At 38.6% G+C, this 18,080-nt stretch overlaps 1 protein-coding gene across 1 annotated transcript in view; it reads right to left on the bottom strand.

Annotated features, from left to right (window-relative positions):
- Ercc6l2 (ERCC excision repair 6 like 2) overlaps window positions 1-13,707 on the bottom strand; it is a 95,412-nt gene extending 81,705 nt beyond the window's left edge. The window contains exons 1-3 of the mRNA XM_051151146.1: window positions 13,654-13,707; window positions 8,740-9,164; window positions 2,143-2,262 (exon numbers count right to left, since the gene is read on the bottom strand). Of these exons, the coding sequence (XP_051007103.1) occupies window positions 2,143-2,262; window positions 8,740-9,164; window positions 13,654-13,696 (588 nt within the window). The 5' untranslated portion in view covers window positions 13,697-13,707. The remainder of the gene's footprint in view (window positions 1-2,142; window positions 2,263-8,739; window positions 9,165-13,653) is intronic.
- Between the last annotated feature and the right edge of the window lie 4,373 nt (window positions 13,708-18,080).

Raw genomic sequence — 18,080 nt, 5'->3', positions numbered from 1 at the left:
TCCTACCCTTACAACTGCAGTGCTAAGAATTTAACCTCCACTTATAACTATAAAAGTTGATGAAATTTAGACATAAAGATTTTCACAGTAGCATTATTTGTGATGCAAACGCCTGTGACTGGCCCTTCTTAAACCTGCTTGCCTCCTTATTTTTCCTTCCTAGTGTTTGTTTTGTTTAGCCATAATTGTCATTTGCCATAGCCTAGAGTCATCTGAGAAGCCTCAATAGAGGAATTTTCTAGATCAAATCGGTCTGTAGGGAGCTAAGCTCTTCTATATGGCTGTACCAAATACTAAATTCATCTGAAAATTTTAAGACTTCTCTTTAAAACAGCATTTAGGTAAAGAGAACAAAATTGGAGCTGAAGACAATTTAGAAAAGAATAATGAAACTACTACGACTTATCAAAATTGGAATGGAGCTAAAGTGTGTTCAAAGGAACATTTACACGTTAATGAAATTTATTGAATACACAACAACACAAATCAATGAATTTCAGCTAAAGGAGATCTAATAAAAGTAATGTATACTGTGGCAAAGTATTTAAATATATATATGCACATATACATAAAAATGGGAGGAAGAATAAATGAAGTCACCAGTGTCAGCTGACTTAGCAACCATATCATACTACATGGTGAATACATTTCTCTTTTTCCATTCTTGCTGAAACATTTTGAAAATATTTAACTATATTTACACTTTAAGACACACTACTTCCTCCCCTATTTCTCTTCCTAGTCTAGTTGTCATAGGTGACATATAATGGGACATGTAAGTCCTGTAGAGCCATTTTAGCACGACAGAACTGAACCCAGAGCTAAAAGTAAGGCTTAAATCTCTGCAATACTTAAATACACTAAGGAGCATCACTCTAGGATCCAACTGGATCTGACACACAGTATGCACGAATCCTGTTAAAATAGTAAGATAATTTAAAGTAGTAACAAAATTACCATAAATCAGTACTTCTCAAATTTTTATACAAGAATGAACCCTCTGAGATCTTTGGAGTAAACTTGTACTTTTCAGCAATCGTGTAATAATAAGACTTTTATAAACTCTATCTTAGAACTTGAATATAGTTCATTACATTGATGAAATAATAATTGTTTTTTTTTTTTTTTTTTTTAATCAAATCACTCCACTTTATTCCTATCCAATTTCCTAAGTACTGAAGACAACATAAAAGCACATAGGAGACCAGGGAGCCGACGCAGTTAGTAAAGTACTTGCTGTGCAAGCACAAGGGCCTGAGTTCAATCCTTGGCATCCATGCTTTTAAAAAGCTGGATGGCAGTGAACATCTGTAACGCCAGCACTGTGTACACAAAAAGACATAAGCGTAGCACCCTATAATAATTTTATTTTCTTATTGCAAATCTCTTATTTTAACTACAACCAGTCCATTCTAAACATGTCAATCTTGTCTGATTTCAGCAGAGTCAGGCCTGGTTCATTACTTGGATAGGAAGTATCTTGATTTTTATATGAAACTGTATATATTATAAAAAAACATTTATGAGTACCATTCATTGCCAAAGGACTGAAGCAGAGATCAGCATAAACCTGCTCTTTTCAACTTTCTTGTGTGAACATCCTAAATATCAATGACACGTCTTTGTTACCAATGTCTCTACTATCTTCTCTTGTTCTTACACACATTAAAAACAAATTAATGAAGAACTGAATTAACATTGCATATACATCCGTATAAATTTAACAAATAAACCTCCAAACACATACATATACATCCATGTAATTTAACAAATAAACCTCCAAACACATTAAGATGAAATGCATCTTGCCATTCTTGAGAAACATTACTTAAGGAGCAGATGAAATTGGCAACCTTTCATAAGTTCTTATAAGTATTTCTATGTCTGAATTATTGTGTAAAATGTAAAATGTACCTGGCGTGATGGCACACATTTTTAATCCCTGAACTCGGGAGGCAGAGGCAGGCAGATCTCTGTGAGTTCAAGGCCAGCCTGGTCTACAAAGTGAGTACAGGACAGCCAAGGCTACCCAGAGAAACCCTGTCTCAAAAAAAAAAAAAAAGTGAAATGCATTGTATGGTGTTTAAATGCTTCTATATTTGCACTTTGACCTTTTAAGCTGAATACTTGTGGACAGCTCACCTTTTTGGCTGCAGAAGAGGGTTCCTTTCTCATACTTTTTAATAAAAATGCTGGCATGTTATTTTCAATATCCTCACGAGTTCCCTTTTTATGCAAAACTGCAGCCAGAAACGAAATAATCTGAAAGAAAAAAAGAAACTTTTCTATCGTTATATATAACTTTACTGTACACCTGTAGCACACTACAGACAAAAACATTGGTAGTTTCTTTGAATTAACAAGCACCACATAAAACTCCACACTGCCATCTCATTTCTGTTCAACCCTACCCATTTGATGAATTCTTTTCTTGTTCCATCAACTGAGATATTACCTTAGTATCCATGGAAACTATTTTCTCTAAGCCTCTAGAATAAAGTATACATTTTTTCTTTTCTTGTAGAAAATAATCTCCTTCAAGGAGGAAGTATCTGCCTCATAACTCAGTGCCTTTCTTTATCTAACAAATTACAGAATGCAAATTTAAGATGGGCTAATACAACTCTTCAAAATATACCATTTTACATAGCAGCTACTCTCCAAAGATTAAATGATGATTAAAAATAAGAAAAGGATGCATAACCTCACACAATCCACAGCAAGGAGCAGTCAACCAGATACCTTGATTCAAATGTTAACTCTGGCTGTCTGGCACCTATGTGAACTTCAGCAAGGTGATTAAACTCCCTAAATAGTTATCTGTAAAAATAACAAAAATATCAGCAGGGTTACTTTAAAGATATGGGGTGAAAGTGTATGAGATGGAAATAACTCATTACATTAAAACATAAATTATAGAAATATTGAAACCTAAAGAAGTATTACAGGAGAATTAGAACTACAAAGGAAAGTTTGCATTTGAAGGCAAAGAAGGGGGCTGACAAAAGGTCTCACTCTAGCTCAGTGCAGCTGAGAACTCGCTTGGCAGCCCAGTCAAGGCCGCCTCAGGCTTCTAGCATCCTGCTTCAGCTTTCCCAAGTGCTGCAATTACAGGTGTGACTATAATTTGCTTATCACACACACCTGATGAGAAAAGTATTTTTTAATATGTAGATACCTATGATCTATAAGTCCCAAATGATAAAAGAAAAGGAAAAGGAATGGTAATGAGATTTATTTGAAGAAATAAAGGTTGATTTTTTTTTTTTTTAAATCTTAAACCAGCCGGGCGTGGCGGCACACACCTTTAATCCCAGCGCTTGGGAGGCAGAGGCAGGCGGATGCCTGTGAGCTCAAGGCCAGCCTGGTCTACAAAGCGAGTCCAGGGCAGTCAAGGCTACACAGAGAAACCTGTCTCAAAAAAAAAAAAAAAAAAAAAAATTTAAGTCATAGGCCCAGTAGTTATGAATATTCATTACTCACCACCACAAAAATTTTAAAAAATAACAAAAATTTACAAGTAGGTTTATCATAAGATAAAACTGAAACACAAAAAATGATTAAGAGGTTGGAGAAAACAAGATCGGATTACTACAAATCAGCAGTGGTTAAATACAAATAATAAACAATAAAGACACTATACAATAGAATACTTTCTAAGGAAAGTACTAGGGAGTATAAGGTAATCTAGATTTTTATATCCAGGGAACAATATTCAAAAATGTAAAGTGATGGTATTTTCAGACAACTGAAACCAGCCAATTCATCATAAAAAGAGCCATACTCTTTTAATGTGTAAAATATAAAAATATTAACCCGAAACATAAAAAAGTAAGAACAAGAAAAATGGCAAAAAGGCAGGCAAAACAAAAGTATACTGACATTATTAAAAACAACAACAACAACAACAAAAAAAAAAACTCAACTTTTTGTTGGCATAAAATGACAAGATTTTAAGCTACAAGTATTTTATCTTAGTCAGAGTTAGGGCATTACAGTTCCTAAGGCCTTATGCTGTCCACAACCAAAGAATAACATTTATGCATGCTATATTTTATAAGTAAAAAATACATGTCATGAGCTCTTGGTTAATCTTGAGGACTATATAACTATTTACTTAATGAGCAAGATTCAAGGCAATACAACAAAATCTAGACAAAAGATATTTTAAAAAACAGAAGACATACAAATAAAAAATAAATAGTAAAATAACAGCCCTATAGCTTTAGAAAGCACACTATATATAAACAGACTGAATACTCTAAATAAAAAGCAAATATTGGGCCAGCAAGATGGCTCAACAGGTGAAGAGGCTTGCTACCAAGACAGACTTTCTAAGTTAGATCTGATGACCATATGGTAGAAGATAACTCCAGAAAGTTGTTTGACCTTCATGTGCTTGTATATGTGCACACACAGATACAGCATGCCCACATACAAATATACACACACAAAATAATAATAATTTTTAATATCATAAAATTTTTTTCAAAGACAAGCATTGTCAGCTACAACATAGGTATGCCTTGCGAGAGAAAAGCAGAGGAAGTTGTGATTAAAAATAGAAAAAAATTGGGGCTGGAAAGATGGCTCAGTGGTTAAGAGCACTTGTTCCTCTTCTAGAGGTCCTGAGTTCAATTCCCAACAATCACACGGTGACTCACAATCATCTGTAATACCATCTGGTGCCCTCTTCTGGCATGCACAAAGACAGTGTACTCAAAAAATATAAAATTAATAGATCTTTAAAAATAAATAATAAAAATTTTAAAAATAGAAAAATATTTAAAATAGAAACAGAAACAAATGACAGTTGATGCTTCCAGAGAACAACACCCACCACTCAGGACAAAACAGGCACTGTGCTGGGTGCTAGGATGATCAGGGACTCTGGGTAGATGCTGTTTTGGTTACTTAGCAACATGAAACCCAGCTGACTAGGAGTGAAGAGAAGTGACTAGGAAACACACTGTAAATCCACTTAAAGAAAAGACAAATAGGAAAGAAATAGTTATTAAAGAATCCAGGGAAGGCTGGAGAGATGGTTCAGTAGACAAAGGCACTTGCCACCATGACTGATGACCTGAGCTCAAATCCCTGGGACCGACATGGTAAGAAACTGACTGCCACAAGTCATCCTCTGACCTCCATATGCATACTGTAGCACATGTGCACAAGCACGCATACACAGTCACAAATAATAAATAAATATGTGTATGTATATATATGTATACATATTCACATATGTATATATGTACATACATATTCATATATATATATGACTCTAGCCAGAGATTAATGGTATTAGTAGAAGCAAAGGAGGCATATAACAACTTGAATGTACAGCAACTTAAATATTTTTAATTTTACCTAATTAAAGGTCTCCAGTGCATGCCCAGAATTTATACTGTATACGTATTTAAGTCAGTTAGACTTAAACTTATTTATGTTTGTGCTTAAAAATACATAACCAAGTTTAAATATAACTGTTTGAGTTCTGACTACTTCTTAGAATATAATACTAATCATAGAAAATTTATAATTAAGAGTACAAGTAGCAATATATTAATTGGTAAGGGACATGAGCAAACTTTCCCAGGTCAAAAAACCCTCACAGGGCTGGAGAGCTGGCTCAAGGGTTAAGAGTGCTGACTGCTCTTCCAGGACCTCAGTTCAATTCCCAGAACCCACAGCATGGTTTACAACTGTCTGTAACTCCAACTCTAGAGGTCCTGACACCCTCAGACAGCCATACATGCAGGCAAAATGCCAATGCACATAAAATAAAAATAATTTTAAAAATGCTATAGAGCCACAGCATTAAAAAAAAAAAAACAGCTCTTTATTTTAATTATCATATTAGTTACACAGAGAAATATACTTGTCAAAACCCACTTAGCTCATACTCAAGAACTATGAAAATGTTACTGTATAAAACTGCTTCATAAGGATAAACCCACCCACACACTCATGCACACTAACATTTATAAACTATATATGTGTGTAGTATATACATTCTTTCAAATTTTAGGCAACTAGCCCTCAAAGCTTTCAGCAAAAAATAAGGCAGCTAACAGATACTACTATATGACAATTAGGGCAAGACTACTCCCGAGCACGGTGGCGCACACCTTTAACCCCAGCACTCGGGAAGCAGAGACAGGAAGACCTCTGTGAGTTTGAGGCCAGCCTGGTCTACAAAGTTAGTCTAGGACAGCCAGGGCTACAGACAATCTTGTGTTGAAACAAACAAACAAACAAACGAAAAAGGTAAGCCCATAAAGAATGCCCCACTGCTTTGCTCTTTATCTAATGGCTGTTTTATTATATGAAAACAGTAGTCACAACCATGATTACTAAATTCAATCTGTTCATCTACCCAAGACAATATACAATCTTAAATCTAGATCAGAAATCTTAAGTCTAGATTCATCAAATTCCCTAAAACAAAAGCATGAAATACTTCATTTGCTTAAGAATCTCAGGTCTGCGGCTGAAAGGATGGTGCAGAGTTAAGAAGTGTGCTCTCTCGCGGAGGGCCAGGGTTGGCTCTCAGTAATTCCATTAGGTGGCTGACAACTGCCTACAACTCCAGCTCCAGGAGATCCCACACTTTCTTCTGGATACCTCAGGCACCTGCACCCACATGCACCCATACACACACATCAAGAAACACACACACACACACACATAATTAGAACAAATCTTTTTTAAAAAAGAATCTCAGACCTTTGGGGAAATGTCATAACTAAAATTTTAAGGTCTAATTAGAAATTATCTTTACCTAGTTCATTAAATACACTGCTGCTGATGATGATGATGGTGACAACAATGATGATATATACACTAACTTTTAACTTCATTTCGTCATTTATCCCACCCAAGAAGGATGTTAAAATAAAAATAAATTTGACTTTAGTTGAGAATATACCGTAAGTGGACAGGGAAATTAAAACCATGGAAATCTCTCAGCTTAATATGTTAATTAAAGTAACACTAGCTATAATGTGCTAATAGTATCCAAAAGGGCAAAGGTGGATGTGAGAATCACACAGGTGCCGTAGGGCACTCATGAAATCTATGCTATTTTTACCTGCCTAAACCCGTCAACAGCTTCACTGACATACATGTTTAGAGAAACATGTTAGTCAGGCCACTACTCCAGAGCAAAGAGAACATGCATATTTGGAAAAGGTCTGGCCTACTCTACCACAATCCACTGACACAGTACAGGTCTATAAAAATCTGAATTTACAGATCTATGACAAATTTAGAATGAAGATTTACAAAACTAATCTCAAAGAAATTAATCAGAAGGTGCTTTACTGTGGAATATTTACAAAGTCGCTTACAGAAAAAAAAAATAAAATAAGAAATTAAGTCTGTCACATCTAGAACAATAGAGGCCATAGCCTACATTTCAAAGATAAAATGCCATCTGAGAAAGCTTCATTTTCACTGGCACTCCTTCCTAAACTCTGCAAGGAAACATTTTTATAGGCCGTCTTTCTTCATATGGTCACCTCATGATATAGAATAAATATGAGGCTGTGAGACAGCATACCAAACATTCAAACCAAAGGCCTAACCTCTCCCTGACCCCCAAAAGCATTTCTCACTTTAAAAAAGAGAGATACACACACACAACCACATTCCTTTTTTTTTTTTCAATCTCATAGGACATAAAAAGAAATAGAGTGTTTCAGAATCATACTTTAAATTATTTTTGCTTGCTTCAAAAAAGTACTAGTGCAAAATCAGACTTTGGAGCATAGCATGAAATGAGGCATCATCACACCCCAGCCCTCAAGGCTCACAGACTGATGCAGAAGAGGAAACAGAAAGATTGTAAGGGTCAGAGGTTATGGACAACTCCAAGCAAAAGCATTTTCTAGATATAACAGGGCTGATGTACACATGAACTCAGAAACTGTGCCAGCAGGAATAAGATCTGCACAAGTTCAAACCAGGCAACATCCCAGAACTGCGAGTAGGAAGTGGGCACAAAGTTCCACTCCTAACCAAGAAGCTATTTACAACTGATAGCTGATCAAAGAGAGAATCCGTTTCCTTCAGTGGGGCATCAATGGGTATATCAACCACACTCCAGAGCAGGCCTTATGCTTAGGGGTTACTGACCAACACAGAATGGATTCCATAGCGTTTCTTTGTTGTTCTTTTTTGTGTGTGCTATTGTTGGTTGATTCCTTGGTTTCTCTCTCTGTCTCTCTCCCACTCCTTCTCTCCTTCTTTTTTTTAAGAGAGAAAGTACATTACATTGGGAAAGGGGGAAGATTTAAGAGGAGTTGGGAGAGAGGAAAAATATTATCAAAATATATCACACATTTAAAAAAATGTGATTCACAAAGCTCTAGTCCCACACTGTGAATCACATACCAACCCAAACCACAAGTTGTCTCTCAAATGCACGAGCTATTCTGTTTCTGTTTTAAAGGGCTTGGGGCTCTGGAAGTTAATTAACTTCTTACATTATATATAGTATTTTCTCTAAGAATTATAAATTAAGAAAAATGTTATTCCCCAAATACTAATGAAGCACTGAGGATAAAATAATGAGACACGGAGTCATTGTCCTCAATTCTGAAATTTTACCATGTATCTAGAGACAAACACAAACAAAAACGTATAGTACCAAGTGGCATTACAAATAGATTTGCATAGTGTACTCACTCATACATATGGGCTTATTTTTAAATATAAGATAATTAATATAAATACCTGTATTGTTTTTCCAAGCCCCATGTCATCACCAAGAATACACCCTCTTCCCTGGATGTAGTGTCTGTAGAGGAACTGAGCTCCCTCCCTTTGGTAATCTCGCAGGTACCTATTAATAGTGTACGGAATGGAGTCTCCATCTTCAGATAATTTAAAAGCATTAGCCAATGATGGAATTTTTTGATCTGGGAAATAAGGTTTTTCTAAATCTTCATCATCAAATATAAAACTTCTGGAGCAATCTTTAGTTGATTTTACTTCTTGAAGTCTTTGAAGAGGTATCTTCTTTTCTTGAAAATCTGAATAGAGGACAACTGCAAATGGCTTTCCATTTTCATCCACAGTAATAGACTTTATGCTTGCTTCACAAAGGTTTTTATTATCCAAAGAAGGAGCAAGACATCTTTCTCCTGGACACCACCTGTCTATAATAAGAAAGAAAATTAAAGTTTCAAAATGTTTTTTGGAGTCATACTTCATTTATCTACTGAGAAAAGGAATTTTAACATTTTCCAAATAACTGAAACAAATAAATTAAATTTATTTACATAAACATTTTTCTAAAATATATTATCAGATGTTTTCCTATAATCACCAGTATAATCTATTTTCTGTAGCTCTTATTCTAGCTGTGTGTCATTAAAAATATAATTGCCAGGATACTTCCTTTGGTGACTCCAATTAATGGATGAGAGCCACAATCATTTGTTTTATTTTCTTGGTTGTTATTGTTGGATCTGACATACCAGAGCTGAGATCCACTGAATCAAATATTCTTGGTGATTCATGAACACTACAAATTCTCCTTATCTGATACAGGAAAAGAAATAGATACAGCAAAGAGTAAGCTAAAATCTTTAGGACAGCAGCTCTTTTGTGGCATGTACGTTTTGTATTTACTCCATCCTTCTCTGGGCACAGGTACAATTAGCCAAGGGAACCTCTTATTTAACTACAATGAGGTCACAACCATCATAGCTTAGCCCTTTTGGGTTTTGCATACTTCAAGTAATAAGAGATGAGTTCTAGGGGCTAGAGACATGGCTCTGATGTTAAGAGTATTTAAAGCTCTTGCAGAAGACTAGGGTTCAATTCCCAGTATTCACAGTGATTCTCAACCATCCATATTCAAATATTCAAGTTCTAGGTTATTCAACACCCTCTTCCGACCTCCCTAGGTACCAGGCATGCATGCAGTACACATATATATGAAGGCAGAACACTCTAAAATAAAATAAGGCTTTAAAAAAAAGGGGGAGAGGTGAATTCTGACATCCTTTGGTAAGAGCCTGTCATTTACTGAAGACTGATCTCTATATATGAACATATTCTATGTTAACTGTTTAGCGTTCTCTTTTATTGTCTAGCCTGAAGACAGCAATATGAATGGGGGAAAGGTCTTCAAAAATATGCTATTAAGTACTTTAAAGGTACTATGTAGAGGACACTAAGTAAAAATAATTTCAAATGGAATTCCTCACTGGAGGGATCAGAGAAATATATGGCTCTATCTGTAAGGATATTGCAAATTATTTTTCTTAACACCCTAACAGGTCCCATAAGACCACTAATGGTTTCCTGGGAAACCTCCCGAGAAGTTCCAGTTAGAGCTTTGTAACATTTATGGTTATGACAGGTATATGCTGTCTTGAGCAAGAATAGCTCACTGTAATAATCTTTATCGATTGTTCCCCAAAAGCATTAGTCTCACTAACTTTGCTAAGGTGGTTTTACATTAGAATTCCTATGTGTACATGGGAAAACATGCTCTCCTACTCTATTCTTGTAGATCCAAACTGAGAACTATTATACTATTATGAAATTAACTCTACAGGTAAAAAGATGTGCAGGTCAACATGTCTTCTTTCTGGACAGTGCTAGCTGAGCCTAAGCTAATTATAGCACTACAGTAATTCTTAACACATTATTTCTGGTTTGTTTGGTGTGTGTGTGTGTGTGTGTGTGTGTGTGTTTTGGGGGGGTTGTTTTGGTTTGGTTTGGTTTGGTTTTTTGAGACAGGGTTTCTCTGTGTTGCCTTGGCTGTCCTAGACTCACTTTGTAGACCAGGCTGGCCTCGAACTCACAGCGATTCACCAGCCTCTGCCTTCCAAGTGCTGGGATTAAAGGCATGTGCCACCATGCTTATTATTTCTATTTTAAATGATGCATCTCCCTACCTAAGAAACAGCCTCTCATCTTAAAGACCTAATTCTTTAATTTGACACTCAACATACATGTTTAAACATCAATTATTCATCAGACACTGACCATATAATGGGTATAAAATGAAGAACAATGTCAAAAATGTAGTAGTTTCCCTGCATCATATTAACTGGGATTATTTACAGACAACTTTTCAAGGCAAGAAGCCACTAGCCCGTATACATTTTTTTTTTTTTTTATTACTCCTACATTCAATCCACCACAATCTCATTTCTGGTTTTACTTCAAAAACATATCACAGATGGATGTGGTGGTACAAATCTTTAATCCAAGCATTCAGGAGACAGAGACAGGTGGAACTCTAAGTTAGAGACTAGTCTACAGAGCTAGACCAAGAAGAACCAGGACTATGCAGAGAAACTCTGTCTCAAAAAACATACAAACAAAACAAAATGAATAAAAAATATCACTTTTCTCTATGCCAACATCTCTGGAAAGCAGAGCTGGTAAACGTTTTCTATAGTCGGCTACTAGCTATTTGTTAAATTATAAAGGCCATACATCCTCTTACCTTTAAAGCGAAAGGAGCCACAGACAATAACTAAATGGGCATAGCTGTATTCTAATAAAACCTTATTTGGCGACTTTTCCCTACATGCTACCATCACTTCATCATGAATTACTCACTACCAAACTCTCTACCTCTGCATCTTACTTAGTAGATGTGCCACTATGCTGTCTCAGTATTTTATGGCCGCAATAGCATTTACACTGTGTTTAAATGTGTCTACCTGGTTTTGTCTGGTTTTTCCACTAGAGATAATTTCCTAGATTGTGAGTGAATAAATAACTAAATAAATGTAGAAATGAAGGCTGCCGAAAACATCAGTGAACAAACTGCATTGCTCCAAATTCCTTTTCTCTATTCCTTTCTCCTGCACACACCCCACTTACACCATCAACTCACAAGTATTTAGTTCTGCTTTTTAACGCCATGTCCTATCGTTTGACGTATTATTGAAGAAATTCTGTGTAACAATAGTTTACGTATATTTTTATGGTAACTATTCTAAGTATCTGAGTCTACCTACATAGATTGGAATAAAAAAAAACCTCTAGTTAAAAAAAAAAATCTAGGACTAACACACAAAAGATAACAGAAACATAACAAATATATACTGAATTTATAAGTGAAAACAAATTATTGATCTAGTGAAACAGATAGCCACTAAAATAAAAATACATAAACATGAACATAACGGCAAAAGGTTCTTTGGAAGAAGAGAACAGAGTGTTATGGGGGAAAAGTATTGGAAAATGTATTTCAGAGATAGAAATCTAGAAAGTTTCTCAGGTAGAACTCTATGAGGAAACACCAGAATGGTATCTTTTATGGGCACTTTTGTATCCAAGTTTGATTATTTCTTTTTTTTTTGGGGGGGGGGGGTCGGTTCAAGACAGGGTTTCTCTGTGTTAGCCTTGGCTGTCCTGGACTTCTTTTTAGACCAGGCTGGCCTAGAACTCACAGAGATCCACCTGCCTCTGCCTCCTGAGTGCTGGGATTAAACAACAACACCTGGCAAGTTTGATGATTTCTAAAACGAAATAAATGACGTTTCAGTCACGGATGACAGGGTTACAACAGGGACTGGAAATGCTAAAACCAACGGGACTTCTCTCTGACTCATGTGGCAGACAGGCGACAATGCTCCTAATGCTTGGGGTACCTCCCTCAATTCCAAAGTGCCTTCCTTGCTTGCTTCCAACATGGAAAACACGCTTCCTCCTCAGAGCCTGAGTGGTCTGTTCTTTCCATCAGCACTTTGCCCCCTAAATTATCAAAGTGACTGAGCACGATGTCCAGCTGAGGAGCAAGCATACCAGTCCCGCAATCTCCACTTAGAAGATGGCTGCCTTTGCCTTTATCAGGCAGACTCAGTGGCATTTCTATCTGTTGGCCCTTAATCATGACATGAATTCAATGCTTAAGGCTGAGAGTCCCTGCTTTCACGAGACACCTCCCTCAAAGGAAAAGCTAGATTCATCAGAAGGTTCCTGGGCTCAACACACTCAACTGTAAATCCGTTCTGTAAGGGTCTGCAGGATGGCTCCACCTGTAAGGCAACTTACTGCCAGCCCTGATGACGTGGGTCTCCATCCACACAATCCACACGCTGGCATCCACATGCCTGGTGCACACACATGCACACACCCCCACACACCAACTGTTTAATCTGTTACAGCAATCACTTCTATTAATAAAAGCTAGAGGGTAAGTCTGAATCCCTGATGACTTGTGAAATAATCACACCTTTAAAAAAAATAACTTTCGGTTACCTACTAGGGGCAAAATTCTACTTCGATCCACCGTGTGTAAGGCTTTGCTCATGTCCTTAACAAATTCGTTCTACGGAGTAATAACTGGCATTTACAAAGACGAAATAAAAATGTGACATTTACTGAACGCTTACTGTAAGTCGCTTGCATGTCTCATCTAACAGTCACAAAACCCAAAGACGCCCATTTTACAGATGAGGAATCTGTTCCCACGGCTCGGCATGTGACTGTGAGCGTCAGCACTAAATCCTCAATGAGTTCGGCCTCCTAACGCTGAATCAAAAAGCCAAGAAATTGCCCCGGCCAGAGCGTTCTAAACCGCCCGCTGTCAATCAAAGGGAGCACGCGGAAGCCGCTTCCGGAAGTACCCTGAGGACTTGTGTCCGCGCAGAGGCGCGAGCTCGGAGCTCATACCTTTGCGGGGTTCCGCGGGGGGCTGCGGGGCAGAGGCGTCCATCGGGCCCGGGGGGGAGGCGCCCGGCAGCCCCGCTGCTCTCCGCACCCAGCGACCGGCGGCGCGGAGAGCACGGCACGTAGGCCGCCCGCCCGCCCGCCCGCCCGGCGTGTGTGCGGCCTCACGGCCTCACGGGCCGCGTCACCTCAGCGGCCAGCCGGCTGGCCGCCGCTACGGCCTGCAAATCCCGCGAGAACGGGCGCCCAGGCGCTCCTTTCCCTCGGCTCCCTCCAGACATCGCGAGAAGATGGGTTAGCCTTTCCGCGGACTGGAGCGAGTTCCCCTCCGAAATACGTAGGCCTGGGACAGTGCACGGATGTCCCAGATATCGCGAGATTTGGCAGTGGTCGCTGATCTCGGACCTTTTCGCTGGGGGACTCCGCGCCTTGCGGCTGGTGACCTCCACCGAGGATGGGGATAGAAAGGACAGTGTGATCGCTGCAAACTCTGCTGAGCTTGAGCTGGCTTTGTCACCTAGGCGCTTCAAGAGGCGAGCGCCTCCTGTGTTTTCTTGCACAAACAAGGTCAACCCTCCCCGGATCGTGTTTTCTTCACCCTCAGAAAAAATGAATAGTAACGGTTCCTCAACCTAAGGAAGAAGCGCACCCCTCGCAGCCTGCTACCGTCTCCAGCGCTGCGTTCTGAGCAGGAGCTGACCCGATGCTGCTTGTCTGACACCTCCCAGACTAGCCGATGGAGCCAAGTGTATTCTTGCACGTGTTGCAGTGTTGATGTACTACGCAGTAGGTCGACTTAGCTGGAGTAAGCCCCTTGCCTATTGCGGTTGTAACCAGTTGGCACAAACCTTTGTTTCTTTCCTTACCACGGTATTAAATGTTGAGGCAACACTAATCTCTCTTGTGGTTTTGTAGGCCACACTTCATGTACAGGTCTCTTAAAGCTAAAGTCCAAGTGTTGGAGAAGCTGCGCTCCTTCCTAGAAGGTGGAAGAAATCGCCACTCCTTGCTTGACTTGACCTCTTCAAAGTCAGGGATGGTGCCTTTTTGGAGCCTTCCACAGTGGTTTTTTTCGAGACAGGGTTTCTCTGTGTAGCCGTGGCTGTCCTGGAACTCAGAGATCTGACTGCCTTCTGCCTCCCTGAGTCCTTGGATTACAGATGCGCCCTACCTCAACCAGCTTCATCTGAATTTCTTTCTTTTCTTTTTTTTGTTTCCTTTTAACAGCTCACCTGAATAATTTCATTTGGTCTGCACTCTTAACTGCATCACAAAGACTCTTTGACACGTCAAATACCATGTGTTCCTAGGTTTAGCAACTCCAATTTCTTAGTTGAAGGATCATTATCCTGCCTACTGTAGGACTTTTTTTTTTAATACACTATGACTATTCAGCAAAGAGATCTCCATTATTTGCTGATACTAAAAATTAGTAGAATATTTTCATAGGGGTGCTATATCAAGAGAGTCACTTCTTTGCATAACAGGAAAAAACTTAAGAGAAACATTAGGAATGTAGATTAAACTAATTGCTACTTAGTAAATTGCAAAAAAAAAAATAAGTTAAATAAAACTCTTAAGGGTGTGGTTTGAGACAGGGCTTCTCTTTAGCCCTGGCTGGCCTGGAACTCGATCTGTAGACCAGGATGGCCTCGAACTCACAGAGATCTGCCTGTCTTGGGCTCCTGAGTGCTGGGATCAAAAGCACAGTTTGGCAATAAAACTCTGAACACAGTACCTACCTGGTCACAATAAGGATGCTTGTTGCTGTAAATATAAAACGGATCCACTTAAAATTTACACGTTACATAGGTTAATATGTTGATGGTAGTTGGATGCCATATATTATAGGACATTTCAGATACAGTCGTTAAAAGCATAACTGAATGTTAATTACAACCCTTGATTCTAAGATACTCCCTTAGACTGAACATCTTAAAAATATTCTTTGGATTGATGAAGTATACCTGTTTTAAACTATCGCAGTCTCTGAAATCAAGACAATAAATAGAAAATTTAATCAAGCTTGTTTTGTTCCCTTGGCAAAGCTACTCCAGGTGTACAGCTACCTCTCAAAAATACACTACACACTCACAGGATATCTAAGTAGCATATTGAGATAGAACTTGCCTCACGTGACCCTGAAGGCATTAGCCATCTCAGTTACATAAACATGAATTTTCACAGTCACGACTGCAGAATGTAGCCTTCATCCACGCCGAGCTTTGGAAGAAAAGAACTATTTAGAGTAAGAATGTGCCTGCTTGAACCTCTTGATTCCAAGCATGCCGTTGGTTTTCTGTGATTCTTTCCTGTATCTACAGGCAGATTTAATATTTGCATTTGCACAATTCCCATGATCCAGGAAATCCCAAAACAATGACTACCAAATTAGTTGCATCCACATGGCTGAAACCTTTCAAGAGAGAATGATGTTATGATGTTAAAGATTCCTCAGACCTCAGAGATAAAGCCCTGTCAAGCAGCTTACAATCCCAAAATTGAAATAAATATATTTTTAAAAAAGCTGTCATGAACAAGATCCAGTACAGAAAATGTGCAACAGAAATAGAACCCTTGTGGTTCCATAACTGTAGCTAAAGTATGTATTGATGTTTTTAAGTACTAGACAGCATGAGAGTAAATAAAAGACTCTGTCAAGAAGTACCAGATAACCAGGCATGGTGGCATGTACTGCGCCTCACCCCCACAGGGTTTCTCTGTGTAGCCTTGGCCGTCCTGGACTCACCTTGTAGACCAGGCTGGCCCCAAACTCACATCGATCCTCATGCATCCGCCTCCCAAGTGCTGGGATTCAAGGTGTGTGCCACCATGCCTGGTTCATATTTTTAATTTCTTCACTCAGAAGGCAGAGGCAAATGGATCTCTGAGTTTGAGGCCAGCTTAGTCTATATAGGATGTTCCAGGCCAGCCAGAGCTACACAGTGAGGCCTTGTCTAAAATAAAAATACCAGATAGATTTTAAAAGAGATTCTAGAAACAAAAATTTTAGTTAATGAAATCTAAAACTTGGGTGAGATAAAGAGCATATGAAACATATCTTAATGGAAAGGTATGAACTGAGATGTCTGAAGGAAAGACACCAAATACAAAGCAAAAGATCAGGAAATTAGAAAACAGAAAAGAAAGGAAAAGAAATTCAGATGAACTGTGAAAGTATAATTGAAGACCTAGAAATAAAGAGTAGAGAAGAGACAAAATGTCCTTAGATGAGAGGAATATGAAGAATGGTGTATATAAATAAAAACATCACTAGACACACAAGTAAAGTTACAGAATAAAGTAGCAGAGACTCTTGATAAAGTAGCAGAGATTCTTGAGAGTCCTTAAAAAGGCCAGATTACCTCTCAATGGAGTGACACCAAGAGGAGCAGACATCTCCATAGTAACACTGAAGCCCGGAGACTATGGGAGAGCGACTTCAAAGTGCCCAGGGAAGATAACTGCCAATCAAACTTTAACTAAGGCAAATAATATTGTCAGACAAGACCAATGGGCTTTCACTAGAGAATCTTTTAAATGATTTTGAACTCAATGGGTTAAACTGTAAGAAGGAATTATTAGCTTTAAAAAAATTGGTAAACAATCACATTGCTCCACCAGGTGATGAGAAAGCTGGCTAGCACAGCAGGGGAGGGAAAAGATAAGTAAAATGAGGATTAATGGAAAACACCAAATAGTACAAATCAATGCGCATGCTTCAAAGAGCAGCCATGCTGGATTAAATTTGCCTAAGGAAGACTCAATATAAATTAAATGGAGCTGCACCTCACAAAACAGGCATAAATAAAAAAATAAAGATAAAAGCAAGACTGAGAGTAAAATCTAGGTGAAGAAAGAAATGCTGAGTGCCTCATAATGATAGTAGACCTGACAAGTGAACATTAGTACAAGAAACCTTAGAGATAAGTAAACAATACAAACGAGAAACAGTATTATTGTGAAGTTCGGTAAAAAGATTCATACATTTGAGGCAGGCTTACTCCCAGAGCTTATTGTGACGAGATGCACGTTTCCACTGGAAGAGATGTGACTGATAGGTTAAGAGAAAGCCAGAGGAGATTTTAAGATGACCCCAGTGGGAACAGCTGGCTTTGGGGGGAGGAAGTAGTGAATCTGAATAATACGGGTTAGAGGTTGGACTGATGGTATATATTTTGATGCTTATTACTGGTTCACAAGATCTACTTGCTGCCCTGAACCTTGCCTCCCCAATTGGCTGACTAAAAGGCCTACACCTGGGCAAGGCAGAAGGACGGGAAGGAGTGAACGTTCAAGGACTTTGAGCAGAGAGGATCTTGGGAAGGAGAAGAGACTAGACAGAGGAGGAAGGAGGAGGAGAATCGCCTCAGGGATAGGAAAAGGCCATGTGGGCCCAGAGGAGGAACTCTTAAGTCCCACGTGAAAGA

Source organism: Acomys russatus, chromosome 9 (assembly GCF_903995435.1).
Source record: "Acomys russatus chromosome 9, mAcoRus1.1, whole genome shotgun sequence".
In the NCBI taxonomy this organism is placed as follows: domain Eukaryota; kingdom Metazoa; phylum Chordata; class Mammalia; order Rodentia; family Muridae; genus Acomys; species Acomys russatus.
This window is presented reverse-complemented; position numbering and strand designations above follow the sequence as displayed.